Here is a 25,611-nt window from a genome sequence, read left to right as displayed (position 1 = left end):
TATAACGGCAGATTTAGGGTTAAGGTAGGGAAAGTAGGAGAGAGAAGAGAGAGAAGGTCATAGGCCTTCAACCTTCCCCGGAGCTCTCGCCGGCCATGGGAGTGTGGTCGGAAGAGAAGAATGGAAGTAAGAAGTGCGATTACGATCGGTTGGGAGTTTCCGCGAAGAGAGAGAATTTTTCGAAAAAAGGTTGAAGGAAAATTGTCGCCTGGCAAATAGAAGTCACGGCCCAAGCGATGAAGAGTACGCTAATAGCCCTCGTGGCAGCCCTCATGTATCATTGCAATGATGGGTGCTGTTAGAGCTAGAGATGTCAAAACGGGCTAGCGGGACGGGCTAGCCCACAACCCGTCGCAATCCACCATTAGGCGGTACGGTACGGGGTGGGCTGGCTTACCTTTTAGGCGGGTTGGGAAAACACCAACCCAACCCACCTATTTTAGGTGACGGGGCGGGTAACCCAGTGGGCCTACGTATAATTTGGCGGGTTTTGGCTGGCCAATCCGCAACCCACCCCAACCCACTATTAGGCGGGGCAGGGCGAGCCGGCCCACATCTTAGGCAAGTTGAAAAATGTCAACCCAACCCCCTATTTTGTATGGCGGGCGGGTCAACCCGACGGGCCTAGCCCATTTTGACACCTTTAGTTAGAATTCAGTGTGGTGGAAGATAAATCTTTGATTTAACACCATCTTGAAAATCCCATGGTCCTAAAGCTTCACCATCATTTATTTCCTGAATTATGCGCTCGACATCAAAATTAGTGAAATGTGCCTCTCGGATGGCTGCCAAAAAATCCCAGTGAGGTTTTGAAATGGCCATCAAGCAACCTTCATCTTCGTGTTGCCGTGAGAATGCATCGGCTAGTATATTTGATTTGCCCGCACGATATTCCACCTTAAAATCATACCCCATTAATTTACTTATCCAATGTTGTTGAGGCGATGTCGAGATGCGTTGTTCCAGCAAGATTTTTTGGCTATAATGATCCGTGCGGACTATAAATGAGCTTTCCCAAAAGTAGGAGTGCCAATGTCGCACTACCTTAGTGAGCCCAATCAATTCTTTTTCATATGCTGGTAGTTTTCTGTGGCGTTGGGCAAGTGTACTGCTGAAAAATGCAATGGGTCGGCGGCCTTCTTGTTGAAGAACTGCCCCAAGCCCAGATTCTGATGTGTCACATTCCACTGTAAAAGTGACAAAAAATCAGGAAGAGCAAGCACAGGGTTAGACGTCAGCGCCTTCTTCAGAGTTTCGAAGGCATGAAGGTTGTCTTCCGACCATGAAAAGCCATGTTTTTTCAGCATATTGGTTAATGGCGCAGCAATAATCCCATAATTTTGTACAAACTTTCGATAATAACCTGCTAACCCAAGAAAGCCCCGGAGTGCTCGAACAGTCATGGGCTAAGGCCATCGGATAATGGCTTCTATTTTTTCTTCATCCACGCTTACTCCTCCTTTGGAAACCACATGTCCCAAGTAAGATAATTGTTTTTGACCAAAAGAGAACTTTGAATATTTCAAGAATAAGTGTTGTTGCTTTAGAATGGCAAACACTGCACGGAGGTGATGCAGGTGATCCTCCCATGTTGCACTGTAAACTCAGATGTCGTCAAGAAGACCAACACAAATTTTCGCAAAATTTTGCTAAAAAATGTGTTCATGAGTGCCTAAATGTAGAGGGGGTGTGGGTAAGCCCAAGCGGCATGACCCAAAATTCAAAATGGTCATGGTGGGTGCGGAATGCGGTCATTTTGATACTCGCAACATCGATTAAAATCTGATGGTACCCGGAATGTAGGTCCAGCTTGGTAAAGTACTCCGCGCCATGAAGTTCCTCAAGTAATTCCTCTATACAAGAATATTCCTCTATACAAGAATAGGGAACTTGTCCTTCACTGTTTTTGCATTCAAAGCTCTGTAGTGACACATAAGCGCCATGATCCGTCAGATTTCTTAACCAGCAGAACGGGAGAAGAAAAAAAGGATGAACTGGGCCGAATAATTCATTTTTCCAACATTTCAGCACATTGCTTCTCTATTTCATCCTTTTGTGCGTGTGGATATCAATAAGGCCAGACTGCAATTGGATATGTCCTTTGTTCGAGAACAATTTTCTGGCTAAATCCCCGAGATGGGGGAAGTCCTTGGGGTTCCTCAAATAGGCTGTTGTATTCCCCTAAAAGATGTTGTAATTGGGAATGAAGTCTTCTGTGAGATTGGCTGAGAGATTTCTGGTTGTAGATGTAAAGGTTGATTCTCCTTGCCATGTAACTCTTTCTCCATGCCAGAAGAACTTCATCGCCATCCTATCAAAATCCCATGTAATGCTTGATTCGAAGTCAATTAACACCCAAGACAACATCAAATTCTCCCAGAGTCAGGACAGAAATCTACACGAAATAAATGTTCTTCTAGCTGAATGGGCACTGCCAAACACACACCTGCACGATGGAGTTGTTTGTCATCAGCCACCTTAACTGATAGATTTCTTTTACGTGCTACACGAAATAAATGTTCTTCTAGCTGAATGGGCACTGCCAAACACACACCTGCACGGTGGAGTTGTTTGTCATCAGCCACCTTAACTGATAGATTTCTTTTACGTGTGATTTCCAGCCCCAATCGTGCGACTAACGTGGCATCAAGGAACCAATGGGTACTGCCTGAGTTAGTAAGGACACGGAGATTTGAAGATTGGATACGCCAATTTACTCGCATGGTCTGAAACGTTGGAACTCCTGAAATCGCATTAATAGAAATGCCCAATGTGTCTGCTGCCACTTGTTTATCCTCATCATCGGCAGTGTCGTCTTCAATCACCTCGAGGCGGAATAATCTCTTGCATCGGTGCCCTGGGACGAAGAGTTCGTCACAATTAAAACACAATCCTCTGGCGCGCCGCTCCTCCATCTCGAATCTGCTCACTGTTTGATGAATGATGGGCGGGTGGCTGTGGAGTGGGGTCGTCTTGTAGTGGGCGTGATTTCAGATCATTTGGCAACTGGACGTCTATCATACAATCGGGCCAGACCCATTGCTGTTGTTAAATCCTTGGGCTGATGAATTTCTACGTCAATTGCAATGTGCTCTTGCAGACCGCTGATAAAGATGGCTACCTCCTGTTCGCTGCTGAGAGAAGAGGCCCGGGCAGATAATTGTTCAATTCGTCGTTGGTATTCTTCCACAGATCCAGTCTGGCGCAAATTGGATAATTCTCCCAGCTTGTTTGAGCAAATTGGGGCCCAAACCTAAGGTGGCAGTATTCTTTGAAGACTTCCCATGTGAGATTAGGGCGGTCACGTTCTAGTTTCAAACACCAAAGTTGAGCGTCTCCTTCGAGGTGAAAAGATGCAAGGCCAACTCGTTCGTCCTTCGATGTATGTTGACGGCAAAAGAAGTGCTCACAACGGCTAATCCAACTGAGAGGATCAGATAAACCATCAAATCGAGGGAAATTTATCTTGGAATATTCGGGAACAAATGCCTGCGTTCCTCCATTGTCATTAGTTGTGTGGGACTCGTGGACTGTGACCCCGACGACCCATTATTTCTCTTGCTGTCGCTGCGGCCCATGGACATCTGGAGAGCAGCTAGTTCATCCAGTCGCTGGTCCAGGTTTTGTTGGCGACGATCTTGTTCTTCAATATTGGCCTCGAACAGATTGACAAGGTTCGTAATTTGCTGCTAGAGTGTCTGGAAATCGCCCATAACGCTTGTCTCTGATGCCAACTTGTTATGAACCTGGGAAGCGGATCTAGTTATAGGGCCATGAGTGGTAGATCGTTTAGATCACTAATTGGTTTGTGAGTTTTTCCCTTGCTTCCCTATTTTGAATGAATATAGGCTCGTTCCTTGAGAGAACCCCTCGATCTCGTGCAAGAGTGGATTATTTGGAATTCAAGATGATCCTCTTTATTGATCGATCAGCAATTTAAATACAAAAGAAGAGACACTTATTTAGGTAAGGCGTGGCTTACTGCATAATTGAATTCTGAAATTATGCCATATGAGGTTTAACAAGAAAAGTAGATAAAATCATAGTAGTAAAATCTCGCAGGACCCTCTACTTTCTATTCTTGAATCTACTGTCTATTCTTTAATTTCCCATGACTGAATAGTTGGTAAGTTATGTCATTGGGCTTTGCTGCTTGACCCATTTGCATGATGGGCTGGATGGCAGTGTTTGAGTCCATGACAGCATGATGTAACAATCAGTAGATTCTTACATGCACAAATAGATTGCAGATGAGATTGTATATGATGGTAATACTACGCGAATTATTATTTGGTACTTTTATTCATGTTATTTTGTTGAGTACACAAACAAATATGTCATGCACACTTCACAACTTAATGACTTCACAATCATGCACACTTCACAACTTAGCGACTTGAAAGTTCTGCGGAGATCCAAAGAAAGGATGAGCTGATCATTGAATGCAAGATAGCCAACCAATGAAAATCTCAAAGTATAGGTGCCTGATTATCAATTATCATAAGCTAGTTGAGCTGAAACTTGACATGAACATAAACCACCTTTGGCAAAACCTCCATGTCAGACCAACCCAAAACCCACATCTAATTGAAGGAAAACAACAAGAAATCATGCAAACACAATGAAATTTAAGAAAAAATATAGATACATCACAATAGAATGTCCAAACAGCATACTTGCCATGTTGCTTTCCAACCCATACTTCCATCCAAGTTGAGACTTGATTCTCAGAGTAAATAAGATCGTGAGGAAGATTATCAAGCACCTATACATAAAAAAAAAGCAATTGTTTAGCTGTTAGTGCACATTAATGATCTATGTTAAGACTGATGTGCATAATAGGTTTGCCTTCAAATGGATTTTTCATGTCAAACATGCAAAGATGGACTACCCACATTGATCTACCAAAAATTTTCCAATATGGAGAGACTTAAATTCTAAATACTAAAGTTGAAAACAAGGATCTTAAATCAGTAAAGAATATACCTCTAACATTATAACCCAGCAAGGTTGTTGCTCATTCCCTGTTTCAAGAACATGTATACAGTTAAAGCATTCATCCTGAAAATACTTGTACTCCTTTATGAGCATGAAGATTTTTTCCCTTGTTATGAAACATGAAGGTGATCAAGTATGTAAAGGATTTAACGAACAGGAAAAAGCCTGAGAAATAACGCCAACGTACCCCATGCAATGGAGTCAGCAGCATCACGACATTCTACCTTGAACTTTGTCAAGTGACTACCTACTTCTCCAACAGTTTCTAGTTGTTTCTTTGCAAGTGAAGAACTGATTTCTACTGAGCTATGACAAATCAAAAGATTGTAGTCAATTTTTTATGACTAGACACGGAAAGTGACATGCAAAGAAATGCAAGATTAACTCATTAGAAATCCTAAACCAGCGAAGTTGAGAGAAGGTGACTCATTTCAAAATAAAAAGCACCTGGAAATTCATTCAAAATGGCAAAGATTTATTCCAGCTATTTTGGGAAGAAATAGTTCATAATGTGGTTAAATAAAACTCAGGAAATAAAGTATTCCATACAGCACATGTAAAATGGATTTGCTCGAGTACATTACACACATGTAAGCCATGTTGTCATATACTCTTGTCGGAGCATTCAGCTTCATGTAATCCATTACACCCTTCGCACAAGTTCCTGAACCACCTCCAATTTCATAAATCTGAAAAATAAAATAACAAAAGAAACAAATTGATGTTTTGGAGAGGAATGGTGTGAAAACATAACACGTATAAATTGCTGCCATACACTGATTGTTCCAATTTTATTTTATTTTTTTATAAAAAAAAAAGTGAGAATGTGATCTATTATGTAAGAGGCTATTATCATATGTTCAGATGTTCAAACATGCATTTAGAACTATGCAACATAAATACATTGAAATGAAACATGTCACTTTGGGAATACTGTGACCCAGACCTCTAATTCCAGTTAGCCTACGTATGGCTAATATCGTGATGATTAATTCTAGAGAATGCTGAAACCTGGAGGATGAGGCTTTCAAAAGGGGGACAGTGGTAACAACAAACCACAAGGAGAATTTACTTTTGGGACACGATGAAAAAGCATCATGATGCATGGAAAGCAAATGCCAGTTGCTTATTTTTGTTATTGACAGGCAGCCAGAAACACAACCAATGCATTCCAGAAGCGAACTGTCTTCACCATACATGCCACTGCTTTTACTGCTTATCTTTTGTTTCTTTTTTATCAAAACTAGCATATTATCATGATTTTGCAATAAACATGGCCAGGCTTTGAACACTCACCAGTAACAACAAATTAAAATAAGAAACATTTGATCATAACTTTGGCTTCTCCATTGCTGAATGCACTAATGTGTTCGCCAAGATCACATTAACTAGAGATGCAACCCACTTTCTGCTGCAGATAAGTATGTAATTGACCTATATGTTATCCACTTGGTAGCAGGTCATCAAATGGTGGGATTTTTCATAGCAGTTATCTAGCTCGGATTCATTCCAATTTCTAAGAATACTAGCCAAGATCCCATGAATTCCAAGTTGAATTCAATAATAGCAAAGCTATGAACCTAACAATCTGAGAAAATAGGCACACTAACCACTAGATATAGTCATGTCATGAATTCCTAGTGGAAATGCCATCCACAGTTTATATAATCACAGAAGTATAAGATAACGAGTGAAACAAACAGAATTTATTTTATGGTTCTCACATGCAAATATGCAGCATCATCACTTCATATGTAAGAAATTCCAAGGAGTTTCTACAAAGTCTTTAAAATCATCATGTTCAATTGAAGACTTTTTGGCTAAACTAAAGTGTCAGTTGCGAATTAAATGAGATGAGAATAAGATCAAGTAATTATATATAAACAGCAGAATGACAAAGCTACACATACTTATCGTGGCAATCTGCTGTGGCAAATAAACAACTCAAACTTACTTTCAAAGGTACAGAGAGGTTGGCAGTTCTCAATATTGCTTCAGCTATCCCACGAGCATACCATGGCTTCAAACAAGAAGAATTAGAACATTACTTTCAAGTGGAAGCATGAGAAACAAAATGCATAAAGACAGAGGGATGTCATAAGTTTTTAACAGGGAATGCTACAAAGGGAATGTGAAACTTTCAAGTCACGCTCTAGCCATATTTTTCAGAATTAATTGAATGTCACACTAATAGCTGGTCCCAATAATCCAGTCAATTATGTCCAAGGTTATCTTTGGACATGTAATTCATCAAATGATCATGCATCTGACAGAGGTAGTTGTTTATCACAGATTAAGTTTCTGGACCTCTTCAGATATTACAGAAAAATGCAATTCATAAGAAGACAGCTCAAAACAAATATAAATTGTTTAGCATACGACCAGGACGTGAGAAGGTTTTTCAAAACTATCACAACCAGACTTTTCGATTGAAGGGTTCAGGTTTGTACCCAACTAAATTTTCACTGAGGCCAGAGCTACTTTTGTTGGAAATGTGCCCATAAAACAGATATTTGTTATTAATTGTTAATTTTAAATAAAAGAATTATTTATTCTATTGTTTGATTGTTTTATGCCGTTTTGCTTAAAAATGGATATCTATATAAAATCCATAATATATTATAGTTGATGTGATTTTAGTATATAAAATTGTTATATACATGAGGATTAAAATCATAGATAATATATTTAAAATGTCCATGATTGATTAAAGTATGGATCTTTAATTGGTAATCATTAATGCGGTCTACTGATATTTTGAATATGAAAGTTTTATCCAAACTTTCAGTGTGGGGACACTAAGTAGAGGCATTTTATATTATTTGATTATATAGGACAAGGACCGGATATGATTTTATAGTCTTTATTTAAGTACCGTTATAAAGACTTTAATCAACATCATTAAGATGATCTTATGTAGATCAATCTCAATCCTGAGTAATCATAGACTCCTTGTTTGTGTTAATGTGTTTCTTGATTTGTTCGTTAAAATCTATTTTAGTAATAGATTTAATACTTACATTCATTCAGCTGGGAATATGATTTACAGACATGGAATCCGTAACTTCTGAAAGGATGTTAAAATGGTTCCCTTGAGTATTGGTTCTAGCACTGAACAGTTTGAGCGCTCTAATTCATAATTAGATTATGAATTAACTGTTCACTAGTGGATCAATGGTACTTAAGGTTTTAGATACAAACAGAGGGGTAAAACGGTAATTTCACCCAGCTCTAATTGTGAACCATGAACGGAGGATTGATTAACATGTAATGATTATATCGATGGACTATTCAAATATTTGGGTAAGCATGTTCCATATTTCTCAAGAGTGCAGTTTCGGGTTTTTAGTGGAGTAACCTTGTAACTAATAAATTAGATAATTAATTAAAGAGCTTTAATTAATTTTATCTAAATTTATTGGAGCTTGAGATTATGGGTCCATGGTCCCCAAACCATCTTCATGCAATCACAATGGATACTCTTAAATAATTAATATGATTAATTATTAATTCACACAAATTGATTAAATAATAAAATTGTTTATTATTTAATAAAGAGAATATTATATTTTATATTTGTAATTTGATTAAAAATATAATTTGTTTTTGGATAAATAGATAGAGTAATTATTTTAGATAATTATGAGATGTTTGATAATTATTTGAATGTCAAATGATTTCAGTTTTAGAATTGGATATGATTATCTGATTCTATAGAAATTCAAACGAGTTTTGATTTTTAAATAATAGACATCAAATATTAGATATTTTACCATTATTTAAAATTCAAAAATTTTAAATTATTTTTTGCTAGATTTTCGAGAACCATATTTTTTGGTTTTGAAAATTGGTTGCAAATTTGAAATTCAAAAGTTGTGTAAATCTCAAATTAGTTGGGATTTTGTTTTTGTTTTGATAATTAAAAATTGATAAGATTTGATCGGTTCAATTTTAATCTATAAAAATAGTTTTCTAACTTTTAGAAGTATCGATCAAAATTTTCTAGAAACACACATATGCACGTCTCATTCTCTCTTGTCAGATTAGAATTTTTGTGAAAAATTCTAGTTAATAATTTTGTGAAAAAAATTGAAAGAGTTAGCCCACACTATTGTCCGTTGGTTGATTTGAAGATTGGTGAGAAAAACCGTGGAGCTGAAGGAATTCCAGAAGAGCCGATCACATACAAGTGGTGAATCATCCAGAGAACTTTTGGTAACGATTCCTATTCCATATAATAGAATCTTAATCATTAAATTTATTATAGTATTTTGCATGTTTAATTATAAGAGACTTGTGAAGTTTTATAATTAAACTAGATCCTTTGTTCGATCTATACAAAATTGTTTTGTCAGTGAAAAATTTTAAAAGTCGTTTAATCTTATTTTTCACATATTTGCGCTGCGCATCAAACATCAAAAACCATCAACTTTCACGTGGCTCCTTTCCACATAAGACAACAGCGCAATTGAACAAGTGAATTGAATGACTGAAAGTTACATTCCAGCTTTCAGTCACATACCTTAAAAAGTTCAACAGGAGTAAACCATGATATATCACTCTGCTTGTAGATTTTATCCAAGTGTTTCACATAAGCTTTCCTGCCTGGAAAAAAATTGGCAAAACTTCTTACACAACCACATTTCCAGCCAAGGGCAGCTGTATGGCATTGTATTGTTATATTTTTTTTTAAACAAATTTATGTAATCACTCATGGGCTCCTTGTAGTAATCACAATTCATGTTAATAAACGATCACTTTTTTTCCACCATATAAAGTCACATTAGAGACCGCCATGACCAAAAATCATACTGAAAAGATTCTTAAAACCAACAGAAAATAAGAGAAAATATTAGGTGAAGCAGAACCATTGAGATTGTCAATGCGGAGAAAGGTCCTCAGCTTAATAATTAAGTAAACAGTTTCCAATAGGCCATAATTTTTAAGTCGGTCTCAGTACTTGACTGAAAGTAAATGAACCTAAAAAGTTCAGTTTTACCAATATCTTTTATGGACTTTGTAATCACACATCACATAAAAAATTTTAAGAGCATATAAACTATTGAAATCATCTTGGGGATGCCAGCAAGAAAACAGAACCAAAAGACGTCTTGATACAGACAGATCAGTCCTACTTCTGCCAATTCAAATTTGACAAGGGTCCATAGATCTATTCCAAATTTCCGATGTACAGTAAAAGATACCGGTGGATACCCTTCTTATTGCGTTAACAGGTAATCCTTATGTTAGGGACAACATAATTGAAATTATGAGTTGAATAATTCAGAATCTTCTTATACATATAATATGCACCTCCTGTAAACAGCAGAGAGACCCTATAAGTAACGTCAGAAAATAAGAAGTTTAAGATTCCTATAAACTGCATGGTCTTGAATTAAATTAGTCACGGTCCATATCTTAATCCGATAAGACAGGATGACCAACTCCTTATCATTCCATAGAAAACAAACACTTGCATAACTCTGGACCTTATAAATTTTCTTGCACAAACTTTTAGTCGAAACTCCTCCATTTCATCGTCAATCGATTTGTTCTAATCAATGCAGGTTTAATGATTCCAAAAAAGACACACACACTGCAACCATGTGTTCTAATTCCTATCCAAAATCCCTCTTAGAAGAAGTATCTCAACAAAGCACGATAGAAACACTAATCAAACCACAGAAAACCCAATTAACTCGTAATGCAGTTTATAAGATAAACATGCTGAGCTGTTCAATTATGGAAGATACTCATTACCTTGAAGCTCATTGAACTTGATGCTTCTATCAAGCACTCCAACTGATCCTGATCTTTGTGAAAAATACCCATGTTTCGGGTCATAAAGCGCCGCGTGGATAAAATCCCTCACCTTCACACATTTACAAAACCAAAAAATGTAAAAGAAAAATCAAGCATCACTTCGAACAACAAAATGACAATTTTTACCACACACACATATATAAAGAGATAGATATTACTAGAACCGGGGATTCACCAACAATCTGAGTCGAAAAGTAAGCTGGAGAAGCTGGAATCACTGTAAAATAAAACTCTTCTGAGTTATACGCACGCGAAAAATAACAACCATCGCGAAATTCACATACAGAAATGGGACCTATAGGAGACCCTAAAAGATATGGCAGGAGCCTGGAGGAGGCACGGCGAGCGGCCATGGCAGTCCCTTCCGAGCTTTTCTTTCTTCTCACGAGGTTTTACTTGAGATTCTCTGCAGGCTAAAGAATTCGACTGTAAATGCGACTTTATGAGGTTTTTTGCATCGTATTAAGCGACTTTTGTGAAAATGGTTTTGGCTTTAAAATTATTTGTGGAATCGATAATAATCTTGAATAAATATTTCTTTTATAAAATAAGGGCTCGTTTGGTAGGCTTGATAACTCAATGATTGATTTGCAAGCACATGTTTGTCTCAATTTTTGAGTTTAGATAAACATATGGATTGATAGAAATATACTGTGGTAGTTGGACAATGAATCTAACACTTTTGTCATGGATTAATTTTGTCCATATGGATTACACATCATCATTTACCATAGTACCCCTTCAATATAATAATAAATAATAAAATCACAACTTATTCATGAAGGGGTGGATGAGAGAATTGAGGGAAGTAAGGGTATTTTGGTCATGACATAAAATATATATTAATCAATCCCACTAATATATCACACACCAAACATAATATTAACTATCAAATGCAAATATAATCTTCTTTTATCAACCACTTATCAATCAATTTATTAATCATTTAGTTATCTCATCCTCCTACCAAACGGAGCCAAGGGTTCTTCAAATATGCAATAGAATTATCAAAATTCTGGTGGATATTATATCATGTCTTCATCGATCAAATATGCATTTTATGAAAGTATTTTGAGATGGTTCAAAAAATCTTATCTATCTCAAAAAAAAATATCTTATCACGACATATTTCGATTTCGGATTACATAAACTCAAATTTTGGAGTTCATTGCTATGGATGAGAGACAATAAGATCGAGTTTTTATGTTAAATGGGAACCAATTTGATTTTTCTGAGTGCTCACCCCATTCTCTGCTACTATCCACCATATTGGATGTTGAACAACGCAAATATGTTTAGGTTGCGTTTACTTGCTATGATAAGTATATGATTATATTAATAATCACAAGCAATTACATGTTTACTTTCTTTTTGAGGGCCCGTATTAACTCATAAAGTTCATCCATAGTTACCTAATTTAAACTTTAAACCTTGATGATTTATCACAAATAAATGGTGTGATAAATAATCATTATGTTTCTAATTGAAAAAAATTACACTAATATCCTTAATTTACTTTCCAAAAAAATAATATATGAAAATCTCATTTAAAAAATTATATAACATGGATATAAATTTCAAATAATTTAAGATATATTAATACATTTCATTTAATTTAAATATACGAAAGGTCCATTTAAAAATTATAAAACATGAAAAAAATTTAATAATTTAATATATGATTAATACATTTCATTAGAATTTATCCTTATTCATGGGGAATTTTTTTTAATTCAATTTTATTAATTTTTTTTAAAAAATAAATAATATTTATACTCAATAATTTTGGTCAATTAAAATAATTTACATGTGAATTAATAATAATTTATATTTTGAAATAAAAATCACAATCCCAATTTTAAAAATAAAAACTAAAAATAAGATTATATATTATACACAAAGGGCAAAATTGTAACTCTTCATTTAATCATATTATCAATCATAAAATTGATCCATTAAAGTAAACATGTGATTGTTTATGCATCTGTGGGGACCCGGGTTGCTAATCTCATCTTAGGGCAATTAACGATTAATAGACAATTAATCGAACAATAAAAGAATATTCAAACCAAGAGCAACCAAAATATTTTTTTTTTAAAGAAGGCCCCTCGCTCGATCGGGCAAACCTAGCCGATCGAGCGAGCTAAAAGTAAAAAATCTCGGCCTGCACCCATTTTGGCCTCGCTCGATCGGTGAAACTTTACCGATCGAGCGGGCATAAAATTTCAATCTTCTGTTTTGCAAAATAAAGGCCTCGCTCGATCGGTGAAATTCACCCGATCGAGCGGGCACCATGTCCAGAAAATAAACATGTATCTTTGCTGTACAAAATACCTCCAAATCTCATAAAAAGTTCTCAACATGATTCTAGATAATTTACATGCATTCAAACTAATATCAAGTGATCTAGAATACATGAACTCTCACGTATAAATCAATACTTGACAAAAACAACCTATACAAAGGTTCTTACTTTCTAACATGTTTACCAAGGCATAAATACATGTCATCTGCTTAAACCCGAATCTCCACTTCTAATCTTTCATTTTCGTGCAATCCAAGTCAACTCTAACTTGATCATGCCCCAACCTGATGCAATGCACACATACAAACAAAGCAACAGCCGGATAACTCCGGTGAGAATAAATCTCAGTATGAAAGACATGCATATATATCATGAAAGCATATGGAATCTCTATGCCATACTAATCTAAAATCATAAAACATGTAATAACATGTAGATCATAGAATCATCATCGACTCTTAAATTCTTACACATAACGATTCATCTAAAGAAATAGCATATAAAGCATAATAAAACATTCATATCTAGAATGGCATATCACAACATGCTAGCATTTATAACTGCATATTCTAAATCATAGAAAACTCTAGGTTAATGCATAAATGCAATGCATGTGCCAAGGAAAAGGCTATCAAATCTGATACCAATAAGTTTAGTTCTTGGGATCCCGGGGAATAAAATCTTTAACTAACCACCGACTCTTATCGAGGTGGTGTTAAATATCTCAGTTCCCCTGACTTTGGTGCAACTATAGTGAGTCATCTAGCTCTGGATATAAATCTATATTCCGTGCAATGAGTCATCTGACTCTGGAAGTAAATCTACATTTGTAGTAGCACGTACCCTAATTGAGTAATTAAAGGAATTAATCATAATTACTTGGTTAGAGTTCGGAAGCTCCGAAGGTGAGATCGGAAGCTCCGATCAGGATCGGAAGCTCCGAACAGGATCGGAAGCTCCGATCGGTATTACGTCAGGCATGACGTGTGGTTGGATCGGAAGCTCCGATCAGGACCGGAGGCTCCGATCACCCCTATCCGGAGTCATCAAGTGATATTTTGACACGTGGCAGATCAGGATCTTCGAAAGCTCCGATGGCAGGATCGGACGTTCCGATCGAGGTTCGGACGTTCCGATCAAGGATCGGAAGTTCCGATCGTTGTCTATAAATAGAAGGCCGAGACTTCACTTTCATTTGCCAATTCCGAGTTCTCCTTTCCTTTCTAGTCCTTTTGGAGCTGTTCTAGTCTTCTTAGGCTTGGTCCGGAGGTCGGCGAGGCGTTCGGTAGTCGTAGCGGAGTTGTGCCCAAGTTCTGGAGGCATCGACATCAAAGGGCTAACGACGGACGAAGGTATAGCTTTTGCTTCCTATAAATATTTAGGAGTATGCAATAGCTTAGTTAAGGCTTTTAGAGCACTTTAATGATAGTAGTATCATTTGGCAGTGTAGAGCAGACTATAGGCGTGGACCTAGAGTTGGTAGAGCTTGCACTGTATTGAGGTACGAAAGTACTGTTCGAGATATCCTGACTGAGTATGCATGTATTATGTGACCACATGATTTATATGCCATGATATTATGCTGCATTCATTTGCATCTTGCTGTATCTCCTTCGAGATGTCTGTAGTAGGGTTGTACCCTATCCTGTTAGTGGATGGACTTCCATCGATTTGGGTCCGGCGTATCCACGATTATCTCGGTATGGGAGCCACCTCCTGAAGCGACGGCACAACGTGCTACATACCAGGGCCCGGTCTGTCTCTGTTATCTGATCCTTGACCTCGAGTCTATAGGGAGTTCACTTTGCATGCATGTATACTCATACTCTCGCACTGAGCGTTTTATGCTCACGTCTCGTACTCTGTATTTTCTGGACACCCTATTCCATGGAGCAGGTTTGCGATTGGACGAGGAGGGTGGATCCAGGAGGGGCTAGTCAGTGGTTGGCCAGCTGGAGCTTCGTCTAGGTTTTATTACTGTTGTTTGGGTTTATACAGCTATTCGATTTGGTTGTATAATATTGGATAATTACAGATTCCTTTACTTGGGATTGTATAATGTTATTGGTTTCCGCAGTTTTATTCTGATATCTGTTTAATTAAGTTAATTGCATGCCTAAGTTCTGTTTAGTAGGTGATCCGAGTAAGGGTCACTACATTTATGGTATCAGAGCATGCAAAAGATTTCTTGGGATTTAGTCTCATCTTGAGGTATTTTTGTAGATGTCAAATCGTGACGACCAGAGTTCTCATGGCAGTGTTGGTGGGCGTTGGGGTGATGCCGACCGGGAGCCTCGTCGAGAACGGCGTCATCGTCACCATGACGACGAGCGTTTCACTGTGCGTCGATTCTTAGCTATGGGTCCTAAGCCCTTAGTTGGAGGTGAGTCTCCGGAGGATGCGGAGAACTGGTTAGACCGCATGGAGACGACTTTTCAGACTTTCCAATGCACCGAGGAGCAGAAGGTGGAGACCCTTGGCTATCTTCTGGATGGGCGTGCGCGCAGGTGGTGGAGGTTTACTTCTGCACCTTTTGTCGCGGCGAGAGGAGTGGCCACCTGGGCCGAGTTCCGCACAGCTTTCCAAAAGCGGTATTTTCCTCCTGCACTCCGTCAGTCGAAGGCAGGCGAGCTACTGAGTCTGCGACAGGGAGCCATGTCTATCGATGAGTATCAGCAGAGGTTCTTTGATCTGCTATCCTATTGCCCCGAGATTGCTGATAGCTCAGAGATGAAGTATAATCTGTTTCTTCAGGGCCTTAACCCTGAGATCCATGACCGTGTGGCGGTTGGTGACGACATGTCCTACGAGGGTTTGGTGAGCCGTTGTCATCAGGCAGAGGACAGCATTCGGCGGAACCGGTCTTTCCCTCAGTCGAGGCCTGTTAGTTCTTTGGGTCCCCGTGCCCAAACTTTCAAGAAGTCTGGATCTTCTTCTTCCTCTGGTTCTGGAGGTATTGTCCGTTATGGTAAGAAGGAGAAGTGTGATCACTGTGGAAAGAACCATCCATCCGACAAGTGTCGTAGAGCTTCTGGAGCTTGTTTCCGTTGTGGAGAGACTGGTCATATCCGGAGAGATTGTCCAATGTCTGGGGGAGGTGGTTCTGGTTCTGGTACAGGATCGGGTTCTCAGGCTACCGTACAGCAGAGGTCGCAGGGACAGTCTGCTGGGAGTTCTCATTTGAGGCCACGAGCTTCTGGCCAGGTGTTTGCCCTGAGACATGATCAGGCTGTGGAGGAGAATGAGAAAGTCATCGCAGGTACATTTATGCTTTATGGTATACCTGCTCTTGTACTTATTGACACTGGTGCATCTCATTCCTTCATTTCTGCACGTTTTGTTAAGAGGCATAAGCTACCATGCATTGCACTAGACGTAGTGATGTCTGTTTCTACTCCGACGGGCCAATCTGCTTTGGCTAAGCGTCTAGTGATGGGTTGCCCTTTAGAGTTCGAAGGGAACATTCTGTTAGCGAATCTCATGGTCCTGGCGATGGATGACTTTGATTGCATTCTGGGAATAGATGTGCTGACTACCTATCGAGCTTCAATGGACTGCTATCAGAGATTAGTACGCTTTCATCCGGAAGGGAGTGAGAGTTGGTTTTTCTATGGTGAGGGAGCGCGACCCCCGATGCCTTTGGTATCAGCTTTGAGAGCCTGTCGAGTTCTAGAGTCTGGCGGGGAAGGCTACCTTATCTATGCAGTTGATTTGTCCGCTAAGAGTATTGGGATAGAGAGAATGCCTGTTGTGGATGAATTTCCAGATGTGTTTCCTGATGAGATTCCGGGTTTTCCTCCTGCTAGGGAAGTCGAGTTTGGCATAGAGTTGATGCCGGGTACTTCGCCTATTTCTAGAGCACCGTATCGTCTGGCTCCGTCAGAGATGCGTGAGTTAAAGAATCAGCTACAGGATCTTTTGGACAAGAGGTACATTCGTCCTAGTGTATCTCCTTGGGGAGCTCCTGTTCTCTTCGTGAAGAAGAAGGATGGGTCGATGCGGCTGTGCATTGACTACCGGCAGCTGAATCGAGTGACTGTGAAGAACAAGTATCCGTTGCCTCGTGTTGATGACTTGTTTGACCAGCTGCAGGGCACATCAATTTACTCCAAGATTGACTTGAGATCTGGGTATCATCAGTTGAGAGTCCGTGATCAGGACGTAGCCAAGACTGCATTCCGTACTCGCTATGGGCATTACGAGTTCCTAGTGATGCCATTTGGTTTGACTAATGCGCCGGCTATATTCATGGATTTGATGAACCGTGTCTTCAGGGAGTATTTGGACAAGTTTGTCGTGGTCTTTATTGACGACATCCTGGTTTATTCGCGTAATACGGAAGAGCATGTTTCTCACTTGCGGTTGGTACTGCAGACTCTTCGAGATGAGCAATTGTACGCCAAGCTGAGCAAGTGTGAGTTTTGGATGGATAGAGTGGTTTTTCTTGGCCATATCATATCCAGGGAAGTGATTTCTGTTGATCCAAGCAAGATTGAAGCGGTACTTAATTGGTCGCGTCCGACGACAGTTGCTGAGATCCGTAGTTTTCTGGGTCTAGCAGGGTATTATCGTCGCTTCATTCTGAACTTCTCTCAGTTAGCTCGACCGTTGACGCAGCTTACCCGCAAGGGTGTGGATTTTGAATGGTCCTCCGAGTGCGAGGAGAATTTCCATGAGCTTCGACGGCAGTTGACTTCTGCGCCGGTGTTAGCATTACCGTCAGGATCTGGAGGGTATGTAGTTTACACGGATGCTTCTCTTCAGGGGTTAGGTTGTGTCCTGACTCAAAATGGGCATGTGATCGCATACGCTTCTAGACAGCTGAAGCTTCACGAGGACAACTACCCAGTCCATGATTTGGAATTAGCAGCCATTGTGTTCGCTTTGAAGATCTGGCGTCATTATCTTTATGGCGAGAAATTTGAGATCTTCACCGACCATAAGAGTCTCAAGTATTTGTTCACTCAGGCAGAATTGAACATGAGACAGAGACGTTGGATGGACTTGCTTAAGGACTATGATTGCGAGATTAAGTACCATCCGGGAGCTGCTAATCTCACCGCTGATGCTTTGAGTCGCAAGGTGCGACTATCCGCACTTCAGACTTGTTCGATGTCTAGTGCGATCAGTGACTGTTGTACTTCAGGTTTTACCTTCAAGCATAAGAAAGGTATGCAGAGTATCCAGATGTTTGCGATATTATCTGAGCCAGCTTTGTACTCGCGGATCCGAGATGCTCAGATGTCTGATTCGAATACCCAGCGTTTAGCTCGTCTAGCTAACGAGGGTAGCTCGTCTGGATTTCATTATCAGTCAGATGGCTTTCTGTGTTTGTCTGGTAGGCTTGTGATTCCACAGGATGAAGAGTTGCGAGAGGAGATTTTGTCTCAGGCACATCGCACTAAGTTGAGTATTCATCCTGGGAGCAACAAGATGTACAAGGATCTACGTACTCGTTTCTGGTGGAAGGGAATGAAACGCAGTGTTTATCAGTTTGTTTTGAGATGTTTGGTGTGTCAACAGGTCAAGGCAGAGCACCGACGACCTGGAGGATTGCTTCACAGTCTGCCTATTCCTGAATGGAAATGGGAGTTTATCACTATGGACTTTGTGACCCATTTGCCGGTATCCCCGAGGAACTGTGATGCTATCTGGGTTGTGGTGGACCGACTCACCAAGTCAGCGCATTTCATTGCCTATAGCCGAGAGTACTCTGTGGATCGCATGGCACGGATGTACATTCAGGAGATCGTCCGACTTCATGGAGTGCCTGTGAGCATTGTCAGCGATCGGGACCCCAGGTTTACTTCTAGATTCTGGGGAAGTGTTCAGCGTGCGATGGGTACTACTCTCAGTTTGAGTACAGCCTATCATCCGGAGACTGATGGTCAGTTAGAGCGCACCATCCGTACGTTAGAGGATATGCTTAGAGCGTGCGTCTTAGATTTTGGTTCAGCCTGGCAGGATCATTTGCCGTTGATCGAGTTTGCTTACAACAACAGCTATCACACTAGTATTGGGATGACACCTTTTGAAGCGTTGTATGGGCGACGTTGTCGTACTCCACTCTTCTGGGAAGAAGTGGGGGAGAGACAGGCTGAAGGACCGGAGTTTATCCAGCAGGCGATAGACATTGTTGATCAGATCAAGAAACGGATTAAGACTGCACAGGATCGTCAGGCCAGCTATGCTAATATTAAGCGTAGGCCTTTGCAGTTCGAGGTCGGGGAGAAAGTGTTTCTGAGAGTGTCACCTTTCCGCAAGATTCTCAGATTTGGCCTTAAGGGCAAGTTGTCTCCCAGATTTATCGGTCCGTTTGAGATCTTGGAGAGTATTGGCGATTTGGCTTATCGACTAGCTTTGCCACAGCATCTATCCAGTATTCACGACGTGTTCCACGTATCTCTGTTGCGACGGTATGTGGCGGATGAATCTCATATTCTGCAGCGGTCTGAGGTTCAGGTAGACAAGGATTTGACTTATGTTGAGAAACCTCTTCGCATCCTTGATTATAAGGATAAGGTTTTACGGAACAAAGTCATTCCTTTGGTTTTAGTTCAGTGGCAGCGCCGAGGCACTGAGGAAGCTACTTGGGAGCTTGAGGACAGGATGCGTAAAGACCATCCTGAGTTGTTTTGATTTCATTCTTTAAGTTGTATTCAGTTGCAAACTCTGTAAACGTTTGATTGAATAAAGAATGTTTCTGATTTCTGTATTTGTGTTCGGTACTTAAGATCTGATTTCGAGGACGAAATATCTTAAGTGGGGGAGAATGTAGTAGCCCGTACCCTAATTGAGTAATTAAAGGAATTAATCATAATTACTTGGTTAGAGTTCGGAAGCTCCAAAGGTGAGATCGGAAGCTCCGATCAGGATCGGAAGCTCCGAACAGGATCGGAAGCTCCGATCGGTATTACGTCAGGCATGACGTGTGGTTGGATCGGAAGCTCCGATCAGGACCGGAGGCTCCGATCACCCCTATCCGGAGTCATCAAGTGATATTTTGACACGTGGCAGATCAGGATCTTCGGAAGCTCCGATGGCAGGATCGAACGTTCCGATCGAGGTTCGGACGTTCCGATCAAGGATCGGAAGTTCCGATCGTTGTCTATAAATAGAAGGCCGAGACTTCACTTTCATTTGCCAATTCCGAGTTCTCCTTTCCTTTCTAGTCCTTTTGGAGCTGTTCTAGTCTTCTTAGGCTTGGTCCGGAGGTCGGCGAGGCGTTCGGTAGTCGTAGCGGAGTTGTGCCCAAGTTCTGGAGGCATCGACATCAAAGGGCTAACGACGGACGAAGGTATAGCTTTTGCTTCCTATAAATATTTAGGAGTATGCAATAGCTTAGTTAAGGCTTTTAGAGCACTTTAATGATAGTAGTATCATTTGGCAGTGTAGAGCAGACTATAGGCGTGGACCTAGAGTTGGTAGAGCTTGCACTGTATTGAGGTACGAAAGTACTGTTCGAGATATCCTGACTGAGTATGCATGTATTATGTGACTGCATGATTTATATGCCATGATATTATGCTGCATTCATTTGCATCTTGCTGTATCTCCTTCGAGATGTCTGTAGTAGGGTTGTACCCTATCCTGTTAGTGGATGGACTTCCATCGATTTGGGTCCGGCGTATCCACGATTATCTCGGTATGGGAGCCACCTCCTGAAGCGACGGCACAGCGTGCTACATACCAGGGCCCGGTCTGTCTCTGTTATCTGATCCTTGACCTCGAGTCTATAGGGAGTTCACTTTGCATGCATGTATACTCATACTCTTGCACTGAGCGTTTTATGCTCACGTCTCGTACTCTGTATTTTCTGGACACCCTATTCCATGGGGCAGGTTTGCGATTGGACGAGGAGGGTGGATCCAGGAGGGGCTAGTCAGTGGTTGGCCAGCTGGAGCTTCGTCTAGGTTTTATTACTGTTGTTTGGGTTTATACAGCTATTCGATTTGGTTGTATAATATTGGATAATTACAGATTCCTTTACTTGGGATTGTATAATGTTATTGGTTTCCGCAGTTTTATTCTGATATCTGTTTAATTAAGTTAATTGCATGTCTAAGTTCTGTTTAGTAGGTGATCCGAGTAAGGGTCACTACAACATTCCATGCCACTCAACTACAGTTCTCCAAACGTCATATGCACTCTAGGCCATTCTGCCCTCTGTGCTATTCAAGGTAGGGTTCAAAATGAATGCAACATAATCTGTATGCATTAATCAAATAAATACTGATAAACATCTTGAACACATAAGTCAATATTCATAGCAACAAAAGCAAGTAAATCACATAAGAGCACATAAACAACTAAGTATGTGATTTCAGGATAACTCGAAAACCACCACGTTCTCGAGTTGTTCTACCTGGAAAGAATAATGTCAACTCATACCTTTCATCGCGATTCAAACCTCTTGACTATGTTGCCAATGCTGATCATCTCAACGCTAGCCAAATCGGTCATCAAAATCTGCTCATTTCAATCAGTGCTACTTGAAGGTGTTTTTCAACTGCAAACACTTCAAGTCATTCGAACTCGAACTCGTCGATTCAACTTCGATAATCTTCAATTCAAATCTGAAATAGATTATACCATATCTAAAAATCAAGTTCCAATCTGAATCGATGATTCTTTAGAGCTTATTTAGTTCAAATCTTGCTAAGACAATCAGAATTCAAACCAACGTCGCAACTATTCGAGTCCGATAAATCTTTCGATTCAAATATCATTATATCTTCATTCTAAACATAATCTCATATTCAATTCCTCCACAATCAACTTGAATATGAGCTCTAGACATTTAGAATGCATAACAAGTCAAAATCTTGAACCGGCGGCGTAACGGTACGATTTCGATCTTTCCAAAAGCTTAAACATCAATATGATCATCATCTTAACAACAAAACATCATCAATTCCAGCAGCATAACACGTGAATGTCATCCCCTAAAAATCAGATTTCTGAAAAATCTTTCTAAATTCTAAAACATGTTCAAACGACGATCTTTTCACGATCCGTCTTAAATATGCTATCGTCGTATATGTTAAAACATGTTTATACAATCAAATCTTAATTCTAACAACATCATAAAATTCAAACATGGTAGAACTTCATAAAACTTACGTCAAAACAAAGCACTCGGAGCTGTGATCGCAAATATATGTTCAATCAAAAATTCTACCGGGCGGATCAAAAGATATTGGAATTTAAAATCTCAAAAATGACTTTGGAACCCTTTCTCTCTTTCTCTCGGCCACTTTCTGATTTTATTCTGAACATAATCTGATTCCCACGTTTCAAAGTAGATATATATCTACTAATTTGCATTTTGGCCCCTGAACTTTGGCATAATTGCAAATTAGTCATCGGACAAGCGATTTAATTTAATTTTAATCCTAAATAATTTAAGAATAATAGAATTTAATTCTAAACTCTAAATATTCTCAAATTAAATATTCTCAAATTAAAATTAAATCATTTTGAACCTTATCGCATTTTAGTCCCTGAACTATTCAATATTTGCCAATGGGTCCTTGCTCGGATTGCATCCTCAAATTAAATCCTTGATATTTATAATCTTGGAATTCACATCATACATTCCATAAATATCAATTCAAATATTTTTACTCTTTTAGTTTAAGAATTCCGGATATTAAAATCTTAAAATCCGAAAATCCTCAAATTATATATTTCTGACCCGACATTGAAATCTCTAATTTCCATAAATTATTAAATTCATCTTTTCACTTTTATTCGGAATTTAAATCTTAAATCTCGTAATTAAGAACTTAATATTTTCGGGCCTTACAATTCCTCCTCTCTAAGGAATGATTTCGTCCTCGAAATCGCATTCGATCTTACTGCTGATTCTCGTAAACTGTATAGCTGACTGAAGTAATACGGACTTCAATTCTCTGAGCTTTCGATATCTATTCTGATATCTTCTCTTCTATTGTATCTTAATCTTCTTTCTGATTGCTTCTGCAAAACATATAATCACTGAGTCAACTTATATCTAAGTTGCTCTTTCTCGTAATCTAATCAGCTTCTCTTAAACTCTTATCTGCTTCTGTTTTATCTGAATTGAATGCACATACATATTCTAGCTGATATGCTTCAGCCACTGCATATGAATAACAATTCATCTATCTGACAATTTGAGTATTAATCCATAAGCTAGATCAAATACTCACAGGAATCAATTCTGAAATCTCTTTTTGAACTTAATGATGCTCGGAAAAGAACTTCTTAATTGATCATTCTGTTCAGACTTCAAATATCTATCTGTTACTCGTTTGCTAGCTTTGTCAATGCTGCTCTATTCTCATTATGTTCAAATCAATCTTCACATTCTCTATCTGTTCTTGACTGATATCTGGTCTGATAGCTATTACTTCTGAAATATTATTTCAATATAAAGACAATTCTGTGTTTCTGATCAATCAATCATCAAAATACTGTCTTTATCTCTATAAAATAGCTGTCACAGGAATCATGGTAATCACGTGGCAAATAATCAATCAACTAGTACCGAATCTAGTACTATAGTTCTGAGCATATCCTCGGAAATCTGGATAATCACATCTGATAGTCCACTAATCAGAGGATGGTATAATGAAATCTCATACAACCAAACACTCAGAACATCTGACAATCAATGCCACAATCTAGAAAACAAATCTAAAGTCTCTATCTTGACAATAGATTTCAATAATTCCTGTAATCTGATCATCTTGTTAAATTTATGACAAGTATCTTTTTATGTTTGTATCATATCTAATACAACATATTCATGAATCTGTCGAAATCTACTACACTCTAAATCGCAAAATTATGACGATTCAAGTAGATTCGAACCAAAGTCGTTCACAAAGTTGATCTGATTTCAACTCTTATGTAACTAATCTGTTACATAAACCACATGAGTTCTTCTTTTCTGCTTCTTTTACTGGAATTTTAGTATTGGTACTGTTAATTCTGTCGTATCTGCTTTCAGTTCTTCTTCCAATACTGATTCCACGTAATGACTACATGTAAGTCATACATGTTTAGACAACTGAATGGATATTAAATCTTTTTTCATATGCCTCTTTCAAAATCTGATATTCCATATCTAGAATATCTGGCATACTCAAACGTTTATGCACCGCAAAATTCATCTGTTCTGATCTGCTGTCTTATCCCATATCTGAATCTACGTTCTCAATCAATATTTTATTGCTTGATCGAAGATCAATGTTGCTTTCATCTTTCCAAACCAATCGAGTTTAGCTTGGATCGCAACAATTCTGTTCGTTTAAGTATCTGTCAAGCATAAACATACAACAAGTACAGATCTGTACCCAATAAATCCAGCAATTAGCTAAAACCCATAAATCTTGCTGATAGTCGAAATCATAATATCTAATCAGTTACGAGCCAAATACGTCAAGATACACTGAATAGACACATCAAATAATCAAGAATTCTCAAATTTCAAATCAAAGGAACTTGCTCAAATCAAAGTCATCCAAAATCAACTATTCTACATGACACAATCTGCTAAGTGAAAACAACTCACTTGCATTTCAAAACTCAACGCAAATGAATCAAAACAGACTCTAGCAAAGGAATAAGAGTCAATCACAATCGATCGAGGTCGAATACAAAAACCTCAGAATCGATATCATGAAATTCAAGAATCGTGATTTCTATGATGGAATAACTTCAGCAAAATTGAAGAAAAAGCTCAACTGTAACTGATTTTTCTTATTCTTTATTGACATGAGTTCAATTATTAATTCTTAGCTGACAATATTTGAATATAATCTTTTCGACGTAACTTATTGTCATAGAATTAATCATCATTTCGGTACTACTTAACTCTTTTCTACTCAATCTGCTAGCTGTTTCTGAAGTTCTTTAGTTCACGTAATGCTCTTCTATACAAGTTGTCATAATACTTTCGTACTAGACACCACTCTATATAGAACTTCATTCATGAAACATCCTAGAACTTCTAGTAAATTTTTTTTTTTTTAAAACTCTCTGATAATAAAATAATGAATATAAATATATATATATATGCCCATACATATATATATCATACTTAAAAATAACTTTACTTAATTTAATATAAATCTACACATTAAACATAAATAATAACGAAAGTACATGCATGCAAATAAATACCTAACACTAATTACTAAATAATAATCCATAAGATTGTCATAATAAAATTCCTAAATAATATTTCCTTGACAAAAATCCATGCAAACTTATAAAATAAATACTAAAAATCTAATAATAAAACATATGCGGAAATAAATGTTCTAGTCTCAACATAAAATTCATCTTAGAGCAATGGTCACGGGTTCTAGCCACCTGGATACTCATACGCCCTCGCCGCCAGTCGGGAACACATTAACTTCATTATTATTCTGCTCACCTGCACCATTTAAATCTAGTGAGCCTAGAGGCTCAGCACGTTCTATCCTTATATAACA

General features: G+C 38.6%; 1 protein-coding gene across 6 annotated transcripts in view; it reads right to left on the bottom strand.

Moving 5' to 3' along the window:
- LOC140875216 (protein arginine methyltransferase NDUFAF7 homolog, mitochondrial) overlaps positions 1–11,258 on the bottom strand; it is a 37,998-nt gene extending 26,740 nt beyond the window's left edge. For 2 of the 6 annotated variants that reach the window (XM_073278823.1, XM_073278825.1), the window contains exons 1-9: positions 11,117–11,258; positions 10,980–11,038; positions 10,759–10,870; positions 9,521–9,603; positions 6,953–7,018; positions 5,587–5,687; positions 5,186–5,304; positions 4,987–5,024; positions 4,677–4,765 (exon numbers count right to left, since the gene is read on the bottom strand). In XM_073278823.1, the coding sequence (XP_073134924.1) occupies positions 4,677–4,765; positions 4,987–5,024; positions 5,186–5,304; positions 5,587–5,687; positions 6,953–7,018; positions 9,521–9,603; positions 10,759–10,870; positions 10,980–11,038; positions 11,117–11,174 (725 nt within the window). In that variant the 5' untranslated portion in view covers positions 11,175–11,258. Of the gene's footprint in view, positions 1–4,676; positions 4,766–4,986; positions 5,025–5,185; positions 5,305–5,586; positions 5,688–6,952; positions 7,019–9,520; positions 9,604–10,758; positions 10,871–10,956; positions 11,039–11,105 lie in introns of all 6 variants that reach the window. The other 4 variants (XM_073278824.1, XM_073278826.1, XM_073278827.1 and 1 more) reach the window with 4 other exon arrangements.
- Positions 11,259–25,611: the final 14,353 nt, after the last annotated feature.

The sequence above is a fragment of the Henckelia pumila genome, chromosome 1 (genome assembly GCF_033568475.1).
Source record: "Henckelia pumila isolate YLH828 chromosome 1, ASM3356847v2, whole genome shotgun sequence".
Classification (NCBI taxonomy): Eukaryota; Viridiplantae; Streptophyta; class Magnoliopsida; order Lamiales; family Gesneriaceae; genus Henckelia; species Henckelia pumila.
Note: the sequence above shows the minus strand (reverse complement) of the source record. Positions and strands in the feature narration are given on the sequence as shown.